General features: G+C 39.4%; 2 protein-coding genes across 3 annotated transcripts in view; both read right to left on the bottom strand.

Annotated features, from left to right (window-relative positions):
* ahcyl2b (adenosylhomocysteinase like 2b) overlaps window positions 1-17,700 on the bottom strand; it is a 51,715-nt gene extending 34,015 nt beyond the window's left edge. For both annotated transcript variants that reach the window (XM_024287449.2, XM_024287458.2), the window contains exon 1: window positions 17,283-17,700. In XM_024287449.2, the coding sequence (XP_024143217.1) occupies window positions 17,283-17,618 (336 nt within the window). In that variant the 5' untranslated portion in view covers window positions 17,619-17,700. The remainder of the gene's footprint in view (window positions 1-17,282) is intronic.
* Window positions 17,701-18,291: 591 nt separating this feature from the next.
* Window positions 18,292-26,520, bottom strand: tmem209 (transmembrane protein 209; the record flags this gene model as incomplete). Its single annotated transcript, XM_024287690.1, is given in 14 exon segments — window positions 18,292-19,007; window positions 19,065-19,138; window positions 19,223-19,320; window positions 19,651-19,765; window positions 20,716-20,813; window positions 20,909-21,034; window positions 22,203-22,299; window positions 22,424-22,495; window positions 22,621-22,796; window positions 22,888-23,092; window positions 24,275-24,504; window positions 24,579-24,710; window positions 26,191-26,249; window positions 26,346-26,520. Coding segments are annotated over 14 exon segments (1,677 nt in total). The 3' UTR covers window positions 18,292-18,952.
* Between the last annotated feature and the right edge of the window lie 296 nt (window positions 26,521-26,816).

The following is a 26,816-nucleotide window of genomic DNA, read 5'->3' as shown; positions in this document are numbered from 1 at the left end:
CATGTGAGGTAACATCTTGTTACCAGTACATTTAGTACCAGCTCTTGCAGCTGCAGAGGTTTTTTTTTTTTTAGTTTTTCCAGTCTTTCAGGCCTTTCAAGACAAAGAAATGGACATCTTGTTTTCAAGCCGTCCCACTTGCAGTGATCAGTGGAGGAAATATACACGTTCTCTTTTCATGTCAGTCGCTGGCTTCCAGCACAAGGGTTTGAGAATGCCACATCCAAGACTTGTGGGCATGTTTTCCAGCACTTTCAGAGTCTATTCCTAGATTACTATTGTTTGTGTGAAAGAAAAATGTGAACAGACAGTCACAGACAGACGGAGAGGTGCCTGCTTTCCTTTAAACATAAAAATTCTCTCCTCTGTCATTTCTCCGACTCTTAAAAACCACCACTGCTCACACAGCTCCTTTACGCATTCTTCATGTTTCACCAAGTGAAGCGAGATCAAAGTCCGAGCTAACCTGAGCACACAAGCTTTAAAATGAACAGAAAATCTCCATTCATTTTGAGCAACATTCGATACAGTTATTTTACTGGAGAAGTGGAAAAAAATTCCCCGCGATTTTAAAGACAGTTCCTTGAAGATTGACTAATTTTTACACGAGCCCCAACATGTTTTTTATGTTTAAGGATAAATATCTTTCTGTAATAATCCATGTACAACAAACAAGGTCTAAATATAAAAAAAAATGTGGACTCTAGACAGTGGTAAAAAAAGAGACAGCAGGATTGGCTGATTCTGTTGAAGGATATGTATACTAGGTTGCAGTGGATGCAGTTTATTTTTTCTGGATTAAAACATGAGATTGAGGTTTTTGCCGTTATTCGCACTACTTGATTTGTATACTTATAAAAAATGTATGGATTTGATTTTGGTGCAAACCTTCCTCAACTCAGGAGGTGATTATTAACAAGGAGTCTGGTGAAAAAATAAAGTTAATTGCAACTAATGGTACACGAATGGTTACATCTTATAAAAGTGTATCAAGTATAAACTTTAATAGCAAATAGCCTGAAAACAGTATTTCATCTTGATATAGTCTATGGTCAGTTCATTTTCTAAGGAAACAATCAACTTTAACTGAAACGTCCAACTAATAAAAAACAAAAGACTTTTAAAAGTTTAATTAAAAAAACTAAGTTTCTTAGACTTATTACTTGGCTGATCTTCTGCAAAAAAAATCCTATCAAATGACCCATCCCCAAAAAGAAAATGCAGTCTCCTCTAATTCATGTACCCACCCCTCACTGAAGTTTCATGAACCCGTATAATAATCTCTGAGCGTCTCATCATCTCAGTTCACCAATCACGTGCACTTCCAAGTGTCACTGAAACTTGCAAGTTACAGTGTAACAGATTAGCCATGCATGAAAGGCCCTGAATGGCTTTTGTTCCTTTGACAGATTGAAGCTGCAGCTGCGGTAGGAGACGTTTTCCTGCACGGCAACTGCAGCCCTCAGAACCACAAAGACGGTGCCTTAAACACGGAATACGCATTTAAAAAAACACACAAAGAATAGTAGCAGAAAGGACAACCCTTAGGGTCTATGGCGTCACAAATATGCAACACTAACTTTTAAGATACACATGTGCATAAACAAGTGAACAGATGCACACATCTGTTAAAGGTCAGTGAGTAAAGATGAAAGAAAATCCTTGAACCAGATGTTGAACCTTCTCCTTTGACCTTGAAGTGCAATTTCCCTCGTAGAGCAAATGGAGGTCTAATTATAAATGACTTTATTGAGAAGGTAAGAGGTAACAATAAAAATCTGTGAGAAGAAAAAATGTTCTAGTGTATTAGTTGCGATGAACAGACTAAAAGGAAGACGAGCTTCGAGGATGAGGAGATGTGCATCAGGGCCCAGTGTGCTACCCTGAGGCTGCCGATGATGTAATAATATTTCCTCCTGATTTATATACAGAGACAAGTGCTCAGACTGTAAATAATGGCACCCATACACACAGTAACAAGTCAGACACCCTTGTATAACCAACATACCATGCGTGCACTCGACAAACACTCTGAATTACCACTGGCGCAACACGTACCCACATAAACAAGCATACATTTCCAGGGAATTTGTGCTGCAGAGCTCAATGCAGCAAAGTCACCAGTAGAATCAGATCATAGCCGGTCATTGCTCTCCCACTCAGCACACTTCTCAGAATCTTTTAGGACGAGAAACCAATTGTATTATAGAAGAGCCGCGCAATCTGCTAGGCCGTAAACTTTAGATCCATAATTCCCCAATATAATTGAAGAGATAAACTATTCGACTAAAAGATGAAATGACTTTTATCTGATTGCAATAGTCTTCGGAGAGCGCAATAAAATGGTGGAAATGTTGCAGGGGCCAAGCCGGAGCAACCCCTGTCCCTCTGATATGCTCAGATAGTCGCAGTAAAAAGCGGAGGACAAACACCGATACTGAACAACAGGCAATGACTGATGGGCTCAGTGATAGATTAAACCCAACTTGACAGAAGTACTCCAGCCCTTGCCACAAGGTAAAATAAAACAGATCCCAAATTTCACTTGTCCTTCGAAACATTCATTTCAGCATCTAAATGCTTCTAAATTCTGTAAAAAAAAGTATGCAACACTCCCCTTCCACATCAACTTTAGAAACATGATTTTTATGCTTCATAGTCTGTACACATACACACAAGTCCACAGCATCACCCAGACACACAAAACATTAAAGTTGTGTAACATAGTTGATGCCCGTGTAGACCAAACTAGGGCACATTTTAAAGCCCAGAGGCTTAGTGAGGCCAGTCGATGGCGGAAGTCAAATAACCCTGATTTCCACAGATTGCAAAGTGATCACTCATCATTAACCTGCCTGTTTAAGAGGTTAGATGGTTCACTCCTTTGTCTAAAATTGAGAAATCACGTGGCATGCTTTTTGTGAATTGAAATTGTATTCCAACTAATTGCACAGCAACTGTCCATAAGTTAATGCCCTTTTATTGTTCTTTATACATTTAAGACTTCAAATTCAACAATTTGGAAGTCACAAAAGAAACCCCCAAATGGTCCAAGTGTAAAATTGTAATTTCTTGGGTTTTCTCTTCTCTTTTTATTCAAGTCTTCCTCTTGAAAAGCTAAAAATAGGAATAATTTCTCCCTGAGGGAAAGGGATAATTACATCAAAGGTTCACAGACTGGGGATGGGGACGACTGCTGCTCTATATTTGTATTAATCCATTACTGGGTCAACAATGGAGATGTAATTAGTCGTATAAAGCAATTAGTCAACGGTTGAAAACCTGAATCGGATTTGTTTTGGTAATAGTTCTATCAATAAAAAACTTGATCCTTCAAATATGAAAGATATTTCTGAAAAGTAACGACATTTAATTTACAGTTTGTGTTAGTTTCGATTTATCCATCTAATGAGGTTATGCTACGGTCACATACTGTACAACTGCTACAGTGCGATGGGGAGGCATTGGCAGATTCTTCAAGATTCCATGCCGATTTCTTTGAATATCGCCGTGGTCATGAACGTAGACGGCAGCCGAAAGGCGTGCAGAATGGCACACTTTTTATATACTCCCGGGCAGCTTGTGGCCTGTGGCACTTGAGATGGATAGCCAGTCCGATGTGCAGCCGGCCGGCGAAACCGCTCTGTGGCCGCCCACCTGTTGCCCGATTTCGTAATAACGTCATCCCTGCCTGTCCATGGACTGCCACATCGCAACCTCAAAATGTGCTCGGGTGGCCACTAGGGCTGAGAATCACTGAGTACCTCACGATATGATGTGATACACGACTCACGATATCAATGATATCGCAATACTGCAAAAATTGGTAAAAACATGTATTTTTAAGCAAATATATATGCCCATTAATTTGTTAGTTTGAACACAACCATAATAAACAACGTATGTCTAATTTTGTGCTACAAATAAACACTTTTGTGCAACATTGCTGAAATCCGTAACACTCTCTCTTTGACACGCATTGACAGAAATTGAATTTGAATTATCTGTAAAACTCTGTTTTAACAATAGTAAACATGAACAGCAGTGCCATTGCAAACTTTTGTAAACAACAGAACAAAAATTAAATAATTGAAGTAGATGCCGATAGCAACTGCCCCTTCCTAATTACTGATGCCTGCACGGCCACTTGCAGAATTCCTTGAAAAACTTGCATTTACGTCACCACATGGTGGCATTTGGGGGTAAAACGTATTAATTCTACTTCCTTTTTCTATATGATAACTTTGAAGATAAGGACACGTCGAGAATGTGACGTGTGTTAAAGAACACGCTAAAAGTGGGTTCTTGAACACGTATTTAGCTCATAGTGTTCATACACAAGCAGGGAGGGAATTCTTCTATTGTTTACTAGCGCTAGTCCGCTGCCTACAGTTGGAGAAGGCTTAGTGAAAAATGTTAAAGTGGTGCGAATGTTTCAAATTTTCTTTCACACCTCTACTAAACAAAACTTCCAGGAATTAACCCTTGTGCTATCCTAGGAATGTTTACATTAAAAGTAGGGTCATCTGGACCCCAAAAAACAGCATGCTGAACTTTTTTTTTTCCCCCCAGAGATTTTATATCTTGACTGGTGTCCGTGGTAGCAATGAAATCCCGTCCATCTTTGTCATGGAAGGAATCACACATCGATATACGGGTGGGGTCATCTAGACCCCATAAGATAGCACGAGGGTTAAAAAGGAACGTCATTCTTACGTCACTACCAAACCAGTCTGATTGGTCAAAGTAGGACCTGTTTTAACTTTCAACATGCGTTTAAAGGTTAAGCAGTTTGCATACAGAGTCCAAAAATGGTCTTAAAAATTAGCATGAACGTGACAGTGAACACGGAAACCCAAAAAGCCCATTTATGCGTGTTTACATAGATTTTTTTTTTTTTTTATTGAAAGAGGCCATTAAGCTACAGTAACACCGCTGTCTAAAGAGGGGCATTTCACCGTGTCTGTTTCAACATTATGCAAATTATGGTTACTCTTAGGTCTGTGTTGCGACTTTTATAATACAAAACATAAAATACTACATTTAGGGCTTTCTTGCTGTTTGATGTTTCTGGCTTCCGCAGGTTTGTGTGCTGTGAGTTGGTGGTTTGGCCCAACTTATAGGAAGCAGATCCGACAGATGGGCGGATGAGTGGGGTCTATTTCAGGCCGTGTGAGACCCTTTTGTGAGGCAACATTTTTTTTTAATTTAAATACAATGTTGGCTCTTTGTGTCCCTGTGCTGCTGCTGGAGCGCGTAGCTGCATTCCTCTTCATGCAGCACAGTGTGTTTGGAGTTGATGTCCGATAGCGTCTCTTGATCTTCATGTCAACTCAGCGCCGGGACGCACACGCCGACTGGACGGCGCTCAATCGCAAGCTCTATAGCGGCTGCACTAGGGTGGTTTAGAGTTTCACATTAAGCTGACATTTTATCAATCCAGGTTCCTGGAAAAAGGAATTCCTTCCTCTTGCTGGCGTTCTGGTAACCGTGTTTCAATGAGTTATGGTTTGATTACAGTCTTCTGGTTGAAAAGTAAATGGCTTAATTTGCTATCCGTGATCAGGGGTTGAAAACTGAGATGACAAGGCAGGAAGTTCTTTAAACCAGGAATCGTTGAAGAGCAAAAGCTGTCATTAAAGGATAGTACAAGTAAAAATGGCTACTCTGGAATACTGGTATCAGAAAGACTTCCTGACAGTATTAAAATAATAAAAGTTAGGCGCTTTTAGACGCAAACATTACAGACAAAACCTTTAAATAGGTACTAAAATAATGCTCAAAGCCAGTATGTTCTATTTGACCCCTCAACAGGGATTCTGTTTTTTGGGGCATTTTTTAACTAGAAGACCTTAATACGCATTTGACAAATTTGCCATTTCACACAAATATATTGATCCTTGCGGTACAACAAGTGTGTGTACGCGTACCTCCTGGCGAGTATATTGGCTTCTCATCATAAGCATTTCATTGCATTGTTAATGCTGCAAATGACAAAGCTTCAATTCAAGTGCAATGAATTGAAGGAATACCAGGAGTCATTGCTTTGCAGAAAGGTGAGAACATGGAGCCAATGAGTCCACAGACAGTACAAGAAACAACCTTACAAAACATATAGAACAGATTAAAGATGGTCTGTAATCTAGGAGGCCAGAACAAGAACCAAACTTTGTTTTGGGTTAGGACCTTTCACGTGAATCTTATAGGACTGGATATTTCTAACAGCTCCACCGCAGCACACACGATAAGCTTTGGCAGAACAAATACAGAAAAAAAGTTAAATTTTTTAAGCTCTGCAGTGGACTGGTGACCTGTCCAGGGGTATACCCTTAAGCCCTCATTAGTAGTTGGGATTGGCTCCAGCAACCTCACCACCCCAAAAGGGATTCAACGAGTTTGGAAAATGGAATACCGTAAACTTTTCAACCATTTACAAAATTAACGCAATTCCAAAGGATTCTGAAGCTTTGCCTTAAAACACAATACTTTAGGGTGGTGTTGCATATCAGAGCAAAGCTGCTGTATTTATATGGTCAAAACGTTAGTGTTTCAAAGAGCGTGTCATTTCCTGTCACCAGGGACAGCTCCAGTGTAAAAAGGTTAAACATCAATCTTTTGAAAGTTGTAAACTTGGCTAGAACAAAGAGTAACCTAAAAAATGCGACTTCAATGAAGAGTTAGTGCAAATTTGTGGCATGATGCAAGTGACCCCCAAAAATCAACATGGTGACCTCAATAAAACTCAAAGGACAAGACAGCCAACTCAAAGACTGAGCACGATTTAGTTGTTTAATCCAAAATTTGTGTTAGTGGTTTATTCAGATAATTTCAAATTAAATTCTTTCCAGTTGCCATCATCAGAAAAACAACAAAAGTAGGAATGTGAAGCCTGTCGTGTTGACATGGCATCAAGAAAAACATCCAGTTTTATCTGGGGTCATTTCACTTTTTTCTATTTTTTTCTCATCCCCATAAATGCACCCTTGTGTCTGCCACTGAAACCGATCCTCTCGTCTTTTTGCTGCATCTTTGACATTTTTGGGGGCTGCGAGATTGCCTCGATGCATTTGTAGATACCAGCGACCGTTGAAGGATGTAGAAAAGACGGGCTCAGATCAAACTGCTGTTTCCTGCTTCGCTTGCTGTCTGCACGCACAAACCTGCTGTTTGGAGATTTTTGCAGAAAACCCTAGTATATTCTTACTTCAACTGTACGAAAGTAAAGTTTCTTCTATTGAAAAACTTTATCATTCAAATTCAACTGAGAAAATACATTTGTGCTACAAAAATCTACTTATACAGATATACATATAGTTGTTTTAAGATCAACAAGTAAAGCAAAGTGGCTCTGTGGTTTAGCTCTGATGGCAACACATTTATCTGAGAATGCATTGACAGCACATCATTACTGCAAAGCACTTCTAGCAGATTAGCACAGATTACATAATTGAAAAAGGAGGTAATAAGTAAGAGTTTAGGCAAACATCTAATGTACTTTGGTATCATTTTACACTGTAACCAGTGCAAACATGAAGCTATGGCTATGTCCGAAATTCCTCACTATTCCCCAAAAACCCTACAAGATGATATAGTGTGAGACCATCAAGAGCCCTGGATTTTATAACCTCATAAACATTAACATATTCAAAAGACTATATATGTGTTCTGTTGATAAAAACTTGGATGATATATAGAAAATAATACCAAATACATTTTTATTACATTAAAAATCGTTTAAACACAATGCATTGTGGTCTATATTTCCCAATCTGGTGAGTATTGATGCACACTAGTTTTTCGCAAAGACTTCTAGAAGACGCCCTAGATCAGGGGTCTGCAAACCTGAGGCTTCGGAGCCACATGCAGCTCTTTCATACCTCCATTGTGGCTCTTTAGCTTTAAAGAAAACTTCAAACTTAACAAATTAATTAACTAATAATCTAGATATTTGACATGTCAGTTAGGCCTAACGGATTAAAATGATGGTAAAACGTTTAAGCTACCGTCAGAGTGGTTTATAATCAGAGTGACATCATCTTATTGCATTTACATGTATAGATTTAAAAATAATTTGGATTCAACACTAATGTTGCCATGTTTTTATTCACTAGTAAAAGAAGAAAAAAAGATGAAGGACACAAGTCATAATTATTGAAAATGAGCTTTGTGGCTCTCTCTGAGGTTCGATCCATAAGAACCTGGACCAAATTGCTCTTTTAGTGAAAAAAGTTGCACACCCCTACCCTAGATAGTGCACTAATGCTGCGTTCACGTTGCAATCCGCGCTCCAGTTATAATGTTAAGTTAAAGTACAAATCTGATCTGAGGTCCTGTGACACCATTTGAGTGTTTCTGGCTTTGCGGAGAGGTGACGGAGGCCAATTTGACCATGCAAATCACGTTTAGTGTGAACGCAGCATACGGCTTTTGACCAGGGGTCTGCCTCGGCGAACACCTAAAGCCAGAAAATCTTCAATCATCCTTTCAAACCATAAGACATTTGTGTTTACGTTTTAGTCAACATGAGAATTATAAATACAGTTTTTGACAAATAAAAGTGGACATAAAGAGAAAATAGATTTTTTTTTAACAAGTATGAAATGGTTTATAAGCTTTGATATAGCTTTGTATATGGTAACGACCTTTGAAAGTAAAACCCATCAAGATTTTAAGAACTTTTGCAAATAAGATGCGTTGCATCAACCATTCACAAACTCAGCTTTGGCCTGTGACGTGCTGATGTAATTCATAACCAACATTGAAGAAAATCTAACTGCTCTCATCCCAGACTTGATATTTTTTTATTTGCATTAAGTCACGACTAAAAAGATCCTCTAATTTTATTCTTATTTTTATTTTTTCCCCACCTTGGACTAACCGGGTCGTCAAACTGGGTCACAGAGATAAGGAAGTACCGCTGGAGAATCTCTGAATGATCCCATGAACCCAGACATGACTGCAGATGCTTTTGTAGAACCCTTAAAAAATAAAATCCTGATCTCCTAACATCACCCGTGTCTTCCATGCATTGTAAATGAGATATACAGTCTATCCTCATTTTGTAGCAATGAGGCTAGACATTTTTGGCAATAGCTCCTCCCACACTTGTCTGAAATGTCAAGTTTATGAACACAATTTTTGGACAGTGTGTTGAAAGAGAGGGATCTGACAAAAATTTGACGTATGGATCGCATTGGGTGTGGACGCAGTAATGAGGGAAACTGGACACAACCTATATGTTTGGATCCAACAATCCCACAAATTAAAAAAAAAAGAAAAATAAGAGACCATTATTACCACTGCAATTCAAGCATTCATTCACTCTTGCGTGGTACCAGAACAAACCCATCTGGCTGGTGATAAAAAGATTACTATCTGGTCTCCTGGGGTGAGAGAAACTGTATCTGGTGTAAAGTACTAACAGTCCACTTCCTGAGTCGGCGTGGATAAAGATGCTTGGGGAGGTGCGATCTAACACTATACTTTGCTACGCGGCTGCACACTGAGGGCACACACAGTTTCAACACAAAGGAACACAATGAGACTGTGAGGAGGCAAGACAGCTTTAAAAAAAAAAAAAAAAAGAAAGGAAAAGAAAAAAATCTCTCGTGTCCTGGTCTAACCCCCAAGTGGTATTTTATTTTTAGGAGTCTGATGATCTGCCGGTTGCAAATTGCTGTTGTGTGGGTTAACAGGAGGCTTCCTGTTCAACCAGGAGTCAGAAAGGCTTGAGAGATGGTACTAAAGAATGGACATTTAAATCAGTTTTAATAGCAGGTTGTAAAGGGGGGGGGAAAAAAAATAATGATAATGAAAAGGAAACACCAACCAAGCACACTGCCCGTTTCATGACATGGCAAATTCCATAACAGGAACCTTTTAGATCCTGCAGTTTAAAAATGTACACACGACACTTTTGTTGGGAGATCTTCAGACACTTTAAGGCATTTTTTTAAGCCTATAATTAACCCTGATGTGCATCTTTGGCTGCAGTAATGAGTTCAGCTGATTGAACTTATCAACTGAAACATGAACCCATTAAAACCGGAGGCCACCTCCGACCATGAGAAGTGCTGCATATTGCATCAGGTCTGGATGGCTTAATCACTGCAGTACTTTTCCACTGGGAGGCTGCCCCCCCTCCTTTCTGCCTGGTTAAACTCATGATGTGACTTTAAACAACCATTTCTTGACCTGCTGCTAAGCTGAGTTTAACACATCTACAGATCTCAATATGCCTTTAAGCTATTGTTTTTAGACCGGTAGCTAATGGATTCATCAAAAACACTTAAGAACTTCAATAACTTGAACTCAACGCCCTTTTCCGTACATTAAAAGGTGGGTTAAACCATTTTAGAGCAAAAACATCAATAAAAAAATCCCTTTTAACATCATTTTCCACTTATCCACCTTTTCTTAAGCAATGATAAACTTAACCACAATTGTCTGTTAGGTGGTCGAAACTTTTTGATCTATTCTTATAACCTTTATAGGAATTCCTAATTTAGAGGGGTATTCCGACTGGACACGTTTGGTTTGTTTCAAATGAACCAGAGATTGTGTCCCTTGATAAACCAGAAAAAAAAATCAGTCTGTATACACCTAAGAGGACCCTGATCCCAGACCAGGAACCTGTTTGGCACCCATCTTCCGAGGTGGTTTCGGTTCATTTCCAATCGGACTGAGCTCCAGTTCGCTCAGTTTCCTCAGTCTGAATAGGCTCCGCACTTAGAGTGGAACAACTGAACCAAAACAGCCACCGGGATGTAAACATTAGCGGAGCAACAATGAGACACTTTGAATGTGGTCGGATGGATGGAGGTTCATTGAAACAACTACTGAACCGCACCTCTTGAGGGCCCACATCGGTTGTAGGTCTATTGAAAGGTGGAATGAACAGTTAGGGCGGAGCCACTGTCACTACCAGTTGATTGGCAGAAAGTGATGACATGAGAAAGCGCCAATTATAGCTCTCATTTAAAGCAAAGTTTCTAACATTTCGTAAGCATTCGGGTTTTTGACGTTTCCTGTGTACTATTTTGGTCACGGGTTTATATTGAAAATGCCTGTAAACAACAGCAGGCCTGGTCTGCAGTGGAACTGTAAACGTTCCTTGCCATCCTCGGTCTACGCTGCGCATGCGCCATGAAAACAAACCGCTCTGACGAAGCGAGTGTTAACTGAATGGAAACCCTCGCCAGAATGAACTGGACCGCACCGTACCACTCTTCACCGTACCGCTCTGTGGATACGTGGTTTATATGTCATGATGAACACTTATAAGCGTACCTTCTTAGCCATCGTCTCCACAGTAATCGTCTTGCGGCATGCCTCCACTGTACCAAAGTAGCAGTAAAAAGTCTTGTACCTGACGTTGATACAATCAAAATTGGTCTGTGAAATATACAATTTGAATAAATGAACTATCTTGACAAGGACTCCAAAGCTCAGGATTTCCACTTTTCTTCTCTTGTTGCTTTGCCCCGCCCTCGTAATGCCTGGCCATTGACTGAAGAGATCTTTAGCCACATGGTCCAAAATGTCCTGTTGACGGCAGTCTGAATACAAACCAAACACAAAGTTCAAGACTCAATCCAGACCAAATTAAACTAACAAAATTGATTAATTTCAGATTTATATTTTTAAAAAGCTAGTTTTATTAGCAAACACTGGCACTAAGTTTTGCCCCAAAAAGAAAAAAAAAAGGGAAAGGTGTTTAAGTCTGTTTAGAATCAGCAGATGCATATAGGAAAGTGGTTCCTTTAAATCCAATGAGATCGACATCAGATGGCTTTTAATAGGACAAAAAGATCTTTTGAAAGATCCATGTGATCTGAATGCAAAGAAAAGCCTCGGCTCCTCGACTGAGGTGACTAACAGATGAGCAATACAGTGACACACTCCTTTGTGGCCAAAGAGTCACAAGACTTTAACCAACCCACTAAAATACTTCTTCCTCCCAACAAACACATTCGGAGACTTTTATAAAAATCTGTTGCTTTTATGTTTGGTGGGTTCACACAAAGAGCCGTCTGGTGTGACCAAACAAACTGGTCACTAAGAAGGCTTTTAAAGAATCAAAGCTGGTGACCCGAACAGGATTAAGCGGCACCAAGTCACAACAACTGCGAGAAGCCTTGAATGAAAAAGGAACAGTCTTCATGACTCAAAACCAGATGTATGATGACCTTTGGGGATAAATAACTCTCTTAAAGAGCGTCCTTTTCTCAAGCAGAGCTGGCACAGGTCACCGTAAGCCTGTTAGCTAGTAAGCGCTACCAGGAACACCAGCTTATGGATGACATAACGTTGCTTTAGAGGGATGAGCGTTCTAAACCACAGCTGAATGAAGTCACTTAAAACCATCACTCTCCATAAGTGTGATCGCTTTGTGTTAAGACAATCAGTTATATGGTAAACATACAGAAAGGGTTGCCATAATAGAGTTCTTCTAGGAATTTTTCATTCTTGACTTCCCAGAGGATTCTACGTTACGAAACGTCTCTGCCAAGCCGGCCGGGTCTCAATCGCGCTCATCAGCAACACTAAAAGCCTACATCTGGCCTCACCTACAACAGAGAAACGGCCTTTTAATCCCCTCATGTGGCGACACGATAAAAGGCAAGGATTAAAAGCTCGCCATTCACTTAGCCCGTCAGCCCGTCAGTCAACACTGCTGCCTTTCTGACTGCTAACGCACTTGCGTCACCAGTCAGCGTGCCGCGCGCAACCTCTACTGTACTGAGCCAGAGGAAAATCAACAGATTATGGAGAGCAAGCTGCCAGAGGATGCATCTGTAATGCAGAGCAGGGCTGCAGCTATAATTACACTTTGGGTGACTTTCTGTCCGAGGAGATCGGAGCACTTCGATCGATCAATTAGAGCAACAAACTGGACAGGTTTCCCTCTGTTGTGTGTTTGCTTACGACTTTTGATAAAGAAATTATTCATGCAGTAGAAAACACTTATTTATTGGTCTATTGGCGCTTTTCCAGCAGGCTGTTTGGTCCACATTGGAGTTTGTTTACTAAAAGCAACTCAATCAAATCTGATTGAACAAGTTCACTTGCATATGAACCCTGGTGTGATTTATTACAGTGTAAATAGAAATGGACTTTCAAGAAAACTGGAACAGAGAACGAGGAAAAGCTTAAGTCACAGCTAACAATAGATCATTCTCTTGACTATTGTAATTCTTCAACCTTTTATGCAATTAATGTAATTCCAGATGGTTTTGAAGCTGAGAAAAGCAACTTTGCGCCGATATGCAACACTTTACATTAGTGAAGTGTTCACGCAATCAATGCAAACTGACTGATTGCTTAAACACATAGAGTTAAAGTATGTGAAAGAGTGTGTTACATTTCAGGTGTTAAGGAGTTTAGAATCTTGTTAGTGACTTTTCAATGAGGTGAAAGAAGTGCTACCTTTATACTGAATGTGATTAAAAAATAAAATTAAAGGATTTTTTATCATCGTCTTCATACAGATAAAAAAAATAAAAATCGTAAAGTTCCGTAGGAGAACATACGTCAGCTTCTCCTTCATGCTGGTTTTACACGCCAGGCGCCATCACATCATGGGCCCAAGGAGAGTACCTGATTGGTTTATGAAAAGTCTGGAAACTTCAGAAACACTGCCACACCTCCAAAAACACACGACCTCTAAAGTAAGGCTGGGCAATATAGAAAATGATAGACCAGGGGTCTCAAACTCAATTTAGCTGGGGGCCGCTGGAGGCAGAGTCTGGGTGAGGCTGGGCTACATCAGGATTTCCACAAGAAAAGCGCTGATAAAATATTCCAATGTTCTCAAATATCTTCGTTTCCAACACAAAATAATGAATTAAATAACATTAATTAATTTAAAAAAATAATAAATCAATCAGTAAAAAATAAGTAAAACAATAATGATGGCCATACAGCAGATACAGACCACTGAAAAAAACACATATTGACTGACTGACTAAAGAAAACTAATTATTTTTATTCAGTTTCAAATGTCTGTATTAACAGCGCCTCCTACATTTCTGAGCTGAGAAAATCAGAGGACTCTGGGCGGAAGCGGCTGTCCTCCAGACACACCCCCAGAGTGAGATAGAAGCCTCAAAATTTACAGACACCCGCACCCGCAACCTTATTGACAGGCGGGGTGTCGCGGATTTGCCGTGCGGTGAAAGAGGGGCAGGCCACAGGTTTTCAGCTCAGAGTTTGGTGAGCTCTGATTCAATGGGAACATCCAGCACATCAAAAAACCTGATTCCTCAAGATCATATGCGTCTCCCATTCATTCTAAGTGAGACATCCGCAGACAGAGCTGCTAGCTCCTCCCACACGAGGTAACAGTATCAGAAACACTTTTTTTGACAAGCAGCAAGCAGCGAATTTGCCACACGGTGAAAGAGGGGCGGGGCATGAAAGCACCTTCAGAGGCTACGCGGCTTCTCCTCCGCCCAGCTGACAAAAATATCCATTAACGTCTTTATTTTCTTCGCCTGAGTTGAAATCTGGCTCAAAATTCGACGGTTGGATAGCTCTGATATTGCTCACCGTTTTTGTTGCACTGCTAATGCTAGCTTAGGGTTGTAAGTAACTGTAAACTAGTGTGAGAAAATGTAAACAAAGGTATGATGGGATATCAGCAGAGGCTTACCTCCACTGCCAACAACCCAGAGGCAAATTTCTGATTAATTCCTGCAGCGCTGCCAAAAATTTGCCATACAAAACCACTAGGATCAATTTTAAAAGAGCTCAAAGTATGATCCGCGTGGGATGCTGAACAGACTAGCATGCTTTTCTAATATTCTGAGTGCTTGATGGTTTTCTCTGATCATTAGAAACTTTTGCATCCAGAAAAGTTCTCGTCATATTACTCTATAACGTTTCGTCTTGACTGATAAACCTGGATGACTCTGACCAAGGTTCGCCCTGACCTCTTGGTCACTTCCATATGCCGCCCTATCCTGACAGCTGCTGGTACTCGAAGCTCCATCTCTACTCGCTGCATTGCCGTCCTTTCTTTCGCTCGACTGAACAGCTCTTAACAAATGGAGATTCCAGCTGGGTTGCTTAGGGGATGGCCTAACTTAGGAGGCATCACTTGCTGAGCGCAACAATCTGCAAAAAAGCTGGGAAGGCCTTTTGGAAATACAAACTTTCCCTTGTTTTGAGAGCCTTTTTTCATATTTGTTTAGAAAACCTAATGAATTTGGCCTTGGTTTAACAAAAATTGATTCATCAAATAATCAAACACTAACAAAAGACCTCTTAAATCTGTAGATTGATTTAAAAAAATAATTTTGGTTTTGTTTTTCAAGCAGAAAACAACTTTTCTGTGAAGTTTTAATCTAAGGACAAAATATATTAAAGAAAAAAATTGAACTTTTACTTAGTGTACATGACTTAAAAACTTTATTATAATTGAAAAAAAAGGTTTTGTATTGAAAGTATGACAAAAAGAGTTGATTTTCATTGTTAAGGTGTCAAATCCTAAAACATAAAACCTTTGATTCATCTTTAGGGCCAAAATACCCAATCGTACATCATCTGCATTTTCACAAAAAGAACAAAAACAAAACCTAACCTAAGATTTGTATAATCTGACCGATTAATTTTCCCTTAAAGACTCCAATCATCTTTTGATCTCATTTTAAAGCCTTCCCAGTGGTCTTTTAATATAATTACGTTGTTTGTAGACAAAATTTTGTTTCTGCAGAGCAGCAGTGGTTGAGTAGGAATGCACCTCTGAGTAGTGGGAGGGATGCTTGGAAAGAGGCTCCGCCCTCCTTTGCGAGAGCTTTCTGTTTACATGCTCTCCCCACTTCCTTATGGAGCTTTTTTCCTGGTTAGTGCTTACAAATAGCAGCTATTTGCTATGAATTTTAATCAAAAAGTCTTCACATTTTAAAAAGTTACAAAAAATATATTTAAATTTCTTTCAATGTTTTAGGCAAAACTGTTAGTTTTTAATGTAAACATTCAGTTTATGAAAGAAAGTTCCAGCAATGTTTAGTTGAAACCACTTGACAAATTTAAAAAAATGTTTCTTTATATATCTGCCAATTTGAAACCATCTCTTCCTCTAAAAATCCTAATTGAAGAGTAAGACTCACTCTGGTCATCTTTTTTAAAAGCAATCCCAATGGTCTTATGATTATGCATCTTTTAGGTCAAATCAAATCATTTTCTCAAACATAGTTTCTGCAGAGCGGCAGGAGTTCATCAGAAATTTGCCTCAGAGTTGCACCCGTTGCTGAAAGCTCTCTGTTTACATGCTCTCCTGCTACCAACCTAACATTAGCATCCAGAACTTCTATTTGTCTGCAAGTGGATGCATCCAAGTGGAGTATTTTCTGTCACAAATATGACTTTTATCAAACGGCATTGCTCCTAATTCACAACAATTTGACTAAAGAAGTGCAATTTTAAGCTTAATTTTCTTAAAAGTGTCCTCCATAACGAGAGAAATGTAACAAGAACACAATTTTGATCCAAGTCTTCAACACTAACTTTCACCTCTGCTTGCATATCTTGATCTTGTGAAAGCACTTATTTTAATCAAAGGAGCGAGCAGGTCCAGAACCACATCTAGGCGTTTTCCAGACTGAGTCAGGCTCTGGTAAGTAGGGGTCTGGAGAGCTGTGAGTCACAGAGGGAACACTCACTGTAGGTCTGACACTGACTCAGCCGTTAACGCACACGTGTATGTGTGTGAGGGGCTCACTTTGATTTCCACCATAAACACTCTAAGTATCAGCTTAATAATAAGGGCCTCACTACTGACAACACAAATGTAGAGCTCTGTAGTTTACATAATGTAACTTTTTCTTGTGGCTGGAGGGCAGAAACCCATTTCTATTTGGTGCTAACATGTCAGCTATTTGAGCACTTTCGTAGTTTATTATTTAAGGGCATTTGCTAGCTTAAAAAGAGGCCTGTCAGACAAATAAAAGTGAGAGTGACCTATATTTTCCTTTATACTAGTGTTAGTCAAACTTAAGAGAATAGTTAGATACCGCTACATGCCTTCAATTATCCCTAAACGGGGCAGAAATGTGCATTAAAAGGAGGTTTTCGGGCTCAATTACCCCCTCTGCGGTGTTGGTGGCGCGGGTGCCCATAATTAAGAGCTTTAACCGGCACGCGGAGTCAGCTCTGCTAGCTTGCTAGCATCGTCACACAATGCCAGCTTACCCAGCTGAGTCCGTGGTGGTGGTCCAAAAACGGCCAGCCTGTACCACAGTCCCCGCGGGGGGGTAGGAAAAAAATGTCGTCCCACTTACCTTTTTCATTCGTGGAGCTTCGGCAACTGTGCCGTCACGGTTGACAAAAGCCTCCCCTCCGTTCTGCTGCGGGTCGGTACGCTTCATAGCCGACGCCTGGGGAAGCTTAGCGGCGTTCGGGGTTAGTAAGCCCGGGCTGCTGTCGCCGGCTTTCGCAGAGGACTCCACGGTGAGGGACGCGGCGGCAGAGGAACCCGCCGCGAACGAGTCGTTTTTGGCCAGCGACTTGTCCTCGGATGTCGGTGTCATCGGGGATCCGACCGGCAAGTCTTTGCCGGTGGGAACGTCTTTGAGTTCGACCTCTGCCATTTTCGCTGCCACAACCTGGACTGACATCGCCGCAGTTTCTCAAAGTCCTTTTTCCAGCACTGATAGAGCTGAGCGGATGTGAACTGATGTAGCGAAAGCGCCCCGGTGCATTGTGGGCTTTGTAGTTATTTAAGAAATAAAACCCTAATAAGAGTTATCCTTTCTAGTAACTGCAACTTAGCAAACAACGTTAAGGTTAATGAAAGGTAAAACAAAAAAATTCGTTAGTAAAATTAAGATTTCACTATATTTCCTGTAAGCAAAAACCGTAACAGTTACATAAAAAATAAATAAATAATCATTCATAAACTGTACATTATATGCTAACTTTTTAATCGACATTTAATTATAGAACGAAAATAATTAATCTTAGTTATTCGGGTCACTTGCCAGAATCCAAAATATTAAAAAACACATTTCCATGCTATATAATCACATTTCAAATAAGCCCTCATCATCTAGAATGCTAAAAATTAATGTAAAAATTAGATTATATTGAAATTTTATCATCTATGCAAAACACAACAAAAATACTTGATATATAGCTGCACTTTACTTATTTTGCTATATTAAATATTGCTTCAATGGTGGATAACCATTAAAGGGTACAGAAGTAAGGTCAAACCATAGAACAGAGCTGCACTGACACCTAGCAGATAGTTTTGGTAATGCAACTTAATTAAAAAAAAAGACAAAATTCTTACTCTGTTCAAAGTTTTATTTCCACATCTTTCCAAACATTCAAAAACCTAAAATGTACAAAACCTTACAAATTTCAGTTGTAACCAACAACAGGCACAAATTAAATCAAACATTAAAAAAGAGCCTTTAAATAAAACACCTCAAAACACTCATGCGCTCTTCATCTTCACTTAAACATAATTATTTTAAGTATTCTAACAGTTTTAATGATAACAAAAATGTACATCTCTCAAATCCATTTTCATACAGGTTGATTTAGGCAAAAAAATGCGGTTTTTATTGTGGTAGATATTTATTTTTACAAAAAAATCCTCTGCAGTCCAACATAGAACAAAAAAAAAAGTAGTTGCATGTTGTTTTGTATTTACATTCAAGCTGTTGAATCTGAGCTCCTAGACATATCTTAGGTATCTACTTTAAAAGGCTGCCATGCTGGTACATTCCATTAAGTACAAAATAAAGGGTCGTATCAGAAATATAAAAGAATAAAATGTCAATGAGGCTTTTAGCACGTTGTTGGGGAAGGGCATCCTTAAAAAACATGCAGTTTATAATTTCAAAATCTGCTCCTGATGTGCCTCAGAAACAGCAGTTCTTAAAGAATCGCTGACTCTTGCTCTGTGGAACCAAACACTTGTAGGCTGATCTTACAGGAAGCATCACTCTTCAAATATCCACAGGATATTCACACCAGACAGGCCCAAATTTACCCTCCTGCAGACAAAAATCATTCAGAATTTTCTTTTTTTTCATGAATTAGCAAGAACTTACCCCAACATTCCTGATTCTTTGGTCTTAATGACGTAGAGGAACATGAGGATGGTGTGAAACAGGTTGTTCCTGCCCTGAAACGAACATTATATTGTGCAGTTGTAGTTTAATAAGACAAAACAGCGATAAAAAGAGCTGGAAAGGGTTTTTTCCGTCACCTTTGGAAGACTGTAGATGTGTCCCTGATAAATGAGCTGGTAGTGTGGGGGGGTGGTGCTGCTTTGGTGGATGCAGAAGGCGTTCTCCTTGGTAACGTCTGCAAGAAGCACATTTCCTCTAATGATGCAACTCAGATCCAGAAAGTTCTGACAACACATTCATTTATTTGACATATTTCCAAATACAAACCATTTTTTTTTTCATGAAAGAAGTATTTCCACATAAATAATAGTAAGCTTTCCGAACCACTGAAGCAATATGAATCAATCATGTTAAAATGGTTCAATGTTGTGAGGCATTAATGCTTATGCAAGTGATGTGATCACACAAAATACAAAGTGTGCAAAGAGTGCTTTAAATTGAAAAATGTTGAGATAAAACGCACAATTCCCAGCTGAATTTTCACATTTGGAACGGCGAGGCTCACCAGGCTTGTCTGGAGTGTGACTGAAGTGCTGCGAAGTAAAAGTTTTCCCGTCGGGGTACTTGGGGTGTGGGGGCAGTCTTGAGTCCAGGTAAGTGCAGAAGACGTGCATTAGAATCTAAAAAAAAAAAAAAACACAAAATATTTTATTTATTGCTTTAAATGTCATTTTTGTTGTTGCAAATTTGATTGACAAAAAACGAGAAAACGACAAAAACTACAAATCTGACAGACAGTTTTTTCAATGTAACTGAATACTTTTAATGTCATTTAAAGCTAATTTCTTTTTTCTTTCAAGTCATCAAGTCTTGGAGGAAAAAAGGATCATTTGAAAATTGATTTTATTTTTAAAATACATTTTTTTTTCATCCATCCATCTTGGAAAACTACTCACAGGGTTGCAGGAGCCTATCCCATATGACCTCATTTCTTGTTTTACTACATTTTACTGTATTTTTAGCTTTTATTATTATTATGACTATTATTTTTTTATTTTATTACCTCTCTCTATTTTGATTTGATTTTATGATCCTTTTGTAAAGCGTTTTGTGATTCTTTCTGGGGAAAGTGCAGTGAAAATAAAGATAATATATTTTATTCTACAAGGAGAACGTGCAAATTTCACATAGAAAGAACCCAGCTGGGATTCAAACCAGGGCCGTCTTGCTGTGAGGCAAGAGTGCTAACCACTACACCCCTGTGTCGCCCCTTTTTTGTTTTTTTTTCTCCCTCCTTAACAGTAAAATTGCCCTCTCAAGCCTGGCTGCAGTCTGCCCCAAATTTATTGTTTTCCAACCACTAATGCTGGAATGAACTTTTTTTCCCGTCTAGTCTGAGGTCACTTTAAGTTGTTTTTCCTTCAATTTTTGACTCTCCTGATACTTTGCAGCTTGTTTGCAGCAAACAGAGACAATGTTGCCGCCTGAGTTCAGATCCTAAGTTTAACAGTTACTGTGTCTTTGGGCAAGGCATTTAAGCCTGGATTACCGTCAACCGTCGCTTTAGATGAGAGTTTGCTAAAGAGTAAAATGTTTTCACAAAAAAAAAGCGAGTGAACTGTAGACTCACGGCACAGTCAGTGGGGAGGTCTGTATCCCACTTCCTGTTCTTCAGGTCACCACCTCCATTCCAGCGAAAGGAGCTCATGCAGCCGCTGTGAGCCAACTCTGACACACAATAATGTTAATAAAGTTATTTACAAAAACTTTTTGTGCAAATAAAAACAATTTATTTTTCAGAAATGATTTCAAGTTGAACTCACCTTTGATCCGGTCCACTAGGTATTCTTGGTTGGGGGTGATGTCCAAATACTGGACGATGGAGGTCAGAGTGGGGATGGAGGAGGCCTTCATCACCGCTGCCTGTTTCAAGCTGCTTATACTGGCCTCTAGTGGAGAGAAGAGGAAACACATCTGACTAAACGCACAACAGAACTCAGCCTACAGGATGGGGTCAATCAAGACCAGCTTAAAGTAAAGGAAAAACCAGATAGTAAATAAAAAATAAATAAATACAACTTTTTGAAAAATAGTTTTAGACTGGAACATATAGAATAACTAATTATCACCACTGTGAACTACCTCTGCAGGATAGTTACACTTGTTAAGTCAGTGATCAAAATTGCAATGGCAATATTACTTGCAGTAGATGAATAAATTAAACAAAAGAACAACTAATATATCAATTTAACTGCAACAGTTTTATTTGAATAAAAGTCAACACAAGTTACAATCCAAATTATTATCATTTACATAGGACAAAATTAACAGTTCCATTCAATTAGTCGACAACATAAAGAGGTCAATTTGATTGGTCAAACGCATAAACTGACTTATTTGATTCATTAAACCAGTCATGACGAGATTGTTTTAGCTTGTGTGGAAAACATCCTAGGTAACCATTTCGTTTTTTTCGTCTCTTGCGATATGCGAATCGCACAAACTGATATTCCAACAACAAAAAATGCCGATTTATTGTGTACGCAACATGAGAAGAGAGAAAACACAGGTGGCGTCAACAACAAATGCTGTTATGGAGTGGAAATTTCAATGATTGACATCGATCAATCATGTCTTGGTAGAAAATAGGCTTAAAGCCCCGCCTCCACGCAAACTTTGCGTCAACTTCAAAAACAAAAAGTCTGAATTGAAACAGTAAATGGAGGACTGAAAATTAAGACTGAAATAAACAAAAACAATGAAAATAAATGAGCAAAAAGGGAAAATATGAAAATAAAAACAGACAGCAGTTGTTACAATTGGGAAACACTTAGCTTTAGTTTTTTTTACTCAAGTTTAAACTTTTTTTTTTACACTTTAAATATAACTTTTAAGCTTAAATTGTATTTTTTTTTAATTTATTTTACAAAATTCTAATTTTTTCCCCTTAAATGAATATGTACTTTTAAGTTTTTTTCTAACCTGATTTTTTAAATCATTTTAAGCTGATCCTGGTTAAACCATTTACTACAAAAGTACCTTTTTTTGCCTGACTTTAAAAGACCATTTTCATTGGTGGATTTCTGCTCTTCTCATGATCTGGTCAGGTTGTTTTACCTCCTATCTGCAGCTCTGGACAGCCCATCCTCCTCAGCTGACTGTTGACTGAGTCCATTTCTTTCACAAGAGGGTCCAAGATGGTGTCACTGATCCACTAAAGATAAATAAATAAATAAATATAAATATATTTTCTTATTCTGATCAATTTTTGATTGTTCAAGTAAAATCAAAGAGTTTAGTAAGTTTTAAATGTGGTCTCAAAAGCTGCGACTGCTCACGTTTCGGAGTTTGGCCGTCCAGCTGTCGATGCGATCCACGACGGCGCGACTTGTGGTGATTCTGGCCCACACCTGAATAAAAAAAGAGCCGTTTACTTCCTGGAAAATTATTTACGACTGTCGAATTACTCCTCGTACTAAAGGCTATGTAATCGCACGTTCAAGAAACTCAATGGAGAAACTGCAAACACACAGACCTCCTCTGCAGCCTGTTTGGATCCCAGGTCCGTGTCGTCCTTGTGGGCCGACGGCGCTTGGGAGCGGCACGCCGGCTGGTACAGGAATTTCCTCAAACTCTGGGCGTAATCTCCCACCGAGCGGTTGTAGTTCCAGAAAGTTGGACTGTGATTCGGAGACACAGACTCCGGACTCCCTGGACGATAAATGTTGCCATACATTTAATGTAACATTTTTGAAAACAAAAAGACGTTGGAGCAGAAGAGGAGTTCCCTCCAGGTTCTGACCGAGCTGGCTGCGGTGGCTCCTCTCCTCCTCTGTGCGGAGAAACCTCTCCAGACTTTTCAGATCCTCCATGTAATCCTCTTTGCTTCCGGGGGAGTTAAACACTGAAGGAGACGTGCGATACCGAGCCCTCAAGCTAGAACCTTCTGCTGAGCCAACGCTTTTCGGAAAGGGAGAAGAGCCCGAGGACGGGCTGTAGCTCAGCACCTTAAAGGACAAGATGGACAAGAAAAAAAATAAATAGCCGGTCCCTACACGCCATCACCACCCTCCAAATCCCCCTTTAGCCCAACCTCACTTACTAAGCTGCCGCTATACGCCCCCGTCCAGCTTTTCTGTTAGTTTTATCTCCATAGCAACCATTATATATTTTGGTCGCCTGGGGATGCCGAACAGATCGACGTGAGTTAGAGAAGAATCTGCAAAAGCAATTTTTTTTATTTCCATAGCAACTGCAGTTATTTGCTAACCACGCCCACATTCCTAAAATGTCCACATTATATAATTGTGTTTAGCTCTAGGTAGGATTCATGCATTAGCTTGCCACCATACTCAGTTTAAAAAGGTGCAAATAGCAGGAGAACGCCACTTTTACGAGCTCGCCACACGGACGCCGTTCAAAATCTACAACTTCTACCTGCAACATTTATTCCCCATTTGCTTTTTAGTTTTCATTTTTCATTTGTTTCGCTTGCTGTGATGTAATTGTTTTGGGGTACTGGGTATGTGCAAATTTTCGAGCATGTGATGGGGTCAAAATTTCACTCAAAGAAACAGAAATTTTCCCAACTTCAAAAACAATAAGAAATAAGAGCCATAAGAAACACCTTTAGTGTCTCTGACAGATTCAAACTCCTGTTAGCATTTTCAATCTATTCCCTTCAAACTCCCCCAGCATCATTGGGGAAAAACGTTGGTCTTAAACTTTGTAGATTTTTTAACAACTTCATGTGGCGAGCTCGCAAAAGTGGCGTTCCCCTTGTTGCTTACACATTTTCAGCTGGAATCTTCTGAAAATTTAATACATGATTTGTTTGGCTCGGCTGATTGAAATGATATGACATACAATATGACCATGTTAGGAATGTGGGCGCGGTTAACAAAAAGTCTCGGTTGCCGAGGAATTATAAAAATTTACTTTTACAGAAATTTCAAAAAATTACATAGAGCTGTTCCTATTGTACAGGAGACCAAAAAATTATATGGTTGCCATGAAGATAAAACCAACAGAAAACCTGCAATTTTAAAAAAAAATGAATTTGTCCCATGTGGCTTTGACCAGAATGGCAGAGGGGGAGGGGCGTGTAGCAGCTGTTCAGCCAGTGAGGGCGGGGGCAGGTAACACCTGCACCCCATACCACACCGACTTCATTCTAATTTTTGACCAACCTTCCCAAAAGCTCCTGGAGAAGAAAAGGGATTCCCCGCACTGCTGGGCGTGGAAGGGCTACTGAGAGACGGGCTGTATCCTGTCACACAGCTGGGAGAGAATTTGGGGCTGCTTGTCGGAGTCCGAGAGGGACTGAAGCTCAGGACGCTCTGGCCCTGCAGGGGGGACGACTGGGCTGGAACCGGCGCTTCCTTCTTTTCTGGCTTTTGGGGCGGAGAAGCTCGGACAACTGCGGCGAGAACGACCTCTTGTTTTAGATTAAAGGACAAAACATCGATTCTACAAAATGCTCGTCTGACCCACTTGTGTTTCTCAGTCCCAGAAGGCGATGCTGCTCCGGGGTAACGGCGATGGTGGATGGGGCCATTGTGTATTTGAAATACTTCCAGAAGTCAAAAAGAGCATTGAGACTAAAGAGAGAGGCTAGCACCAGCTCTGAAAATGAGGATAGAAAAGGTTTACATTTAAAAATAATGACAGATACGTTTTGGGTTTAAATAAGTGAAACTTTTTGGATGTTTGTGCAGCTACATTTTGAATACTTTCGAAGGATCAGACAGTAATTTAGGGCTAGTTTTACAAAAACCTATAAATCGTATTTGATTAGAATATTTGGAAATTGATTCGTCCAAATAAAAATAAAAAAAATAGCTTACTGGATAGTTTTCATAAAAATGTCTAATTTCTCAATGGAAGTTCCATTTTCCTTCAATTAAAATGACTGAACTGTATTTAACTGAGGCTTCTGAGATGGCTACAGCAGGTTTCTCAACATGATGGTCTGCAGCGGTGGTCCCCAACCGATGGACCGGCACCAGGTTACAGAGGAAAAAATACACAACCTAAAATTTTTCTGTTTTATTTATAATCCGTTTCTGAAGGAATTTTGTGTTTTTTGACAAACTACTGGATTCTCCCCACCACATCCGACTCATTCTTGACGCATGTCAAGTCGCTCAATCACACGTTGAAAACACGTTATGTTGATTTGGGATACCAGAACTAGTAATGTTTGGTATCGCTGCCAAGACATCAACTTTTACCGGATCAATAGGTTTCAGCCTTAAGGGTATCGGTGTAGTAGCACAAAAGCATGAGCAATGTGTTTATTTAAGTGTTAGTTATTGCGAGACGCGTTTATTGATCATTTTTATTTTAGAGATGAAAATGTGAGTTAAATTGTTCCAAAATGAAACATTTCCATGTACAGGTTTTATGTTATTTGTCATCTCCCTCCTCATTTTCACACAGAAAAGCATCTGTAAGGAAACGTACCAATAAAACGTTAACAATACATATCCCTAACAAGGATACTGCTAATAAAGTTGTGCAAACGGTGGATTAATATAATTAGATTTAGAAAACACCACTTTTAATTACCTTTTTTTGGTCGTTTTTTTTTTTTTTTTTTTTTAATTGCAGCAAGTCAAACAAAGCAGAAGTTGGCGACAGTTATGGTTTATGCAAAAATCTATATCACATTTCAATGGTTTCTACACAAAAACTAGTGTACAAATTAAAGCAGTTACAGATATTTTACAGAGGATGAAGATAAACGTTACTCTCAAAAGTTATGGTAAAAATATCCCCGTCAGCCTCGTACAGACTGATCCATGAAAATATTGTCTGATATAAAACCAGTCAGAAACCTGGAAAAGGTTGGAGATCACTAGACTGCAGGACCTGCAGTCTGACTTATGTCTTTAAACTGCAGTATGGATCACTGACTGAAGGAAATTGATCATAGTAGTTCAAAAATGTGAAAACTGTGTTTCATTACTAAACAAAATTTTTAACTGATGTAATATTTTATCAATAAGATTCCCCCTTTCAGTGATGTGCTTACGATTCTTTAGAAACAGCATATATATAAATATAATTTAAACAAAACCCACGACAGTGAGTAAAACCTCACCGATGTACCAGATGGGCCAGTAGGTGATGTTGTAGTATCGGCTCAGCAGCTTCCCAGACCTGGAAATAAAAGTCAAGAAGCCACAAGTTAAAAAAAGAACCATAAAATGACACGTTAGGATAAACAGCCTATACTACTACTATACTACCACTTACATTTCAGTGTAAATCATCCCCGCTAAGGACATGTTGAGAACGGCCCAGGCCAGGGCGACCTGTCGCGCCTGCTCCTCTCTCTTCAACCTCAGCGCTTTATCGATCATAGAGGGAGCCCCCTCCTTTGGCGGGGTCAACATGCTTCCAGATCAGGCAGGCAACGGTAGCACAAATGCACTCAAACAAACAAAGAAAAAATCCCTAATAAGATTGAAAAAAAAGAATAATATACTTAGTATTTTTTTGTTTATAACCGATACGAACACGATACGGCGCGACACAACACCAAACATGTCTCATTAGCCGAGCTGAGAGCTAAAGTTGGTAAGCTAATGCTAACCCCAATAAAGTTTTTCCACTTAGTTTATGATTTATGACGGAATAAAAACAAATAACAACAATTCCCCTACTGAGTATAAGATTTTAAGACTCAAATTTCATTCAAAAGTTTAGGAAATAGATACCTCGGTG

The sequence above is a fragment of the Oryzias melastigma genome, linkage group LG23, assembly GCF_002922805.2.
Source record: "Oryzias melastigma strain HK-1 linkage group LG23, ASM292280v2, whole genome shotgun sequence".
NCBI lineage: Eukaryota > Metazoa > Chordata > Actinopteri > Beloniformes > Adrianichthyidae > Oryzias > Oryzias melastigma.
The sequence above is the reverse complement of the archived record's forward strand: the minus strand, read 5'-3'. Positions and strand labels throughout refer to the sequence as shown.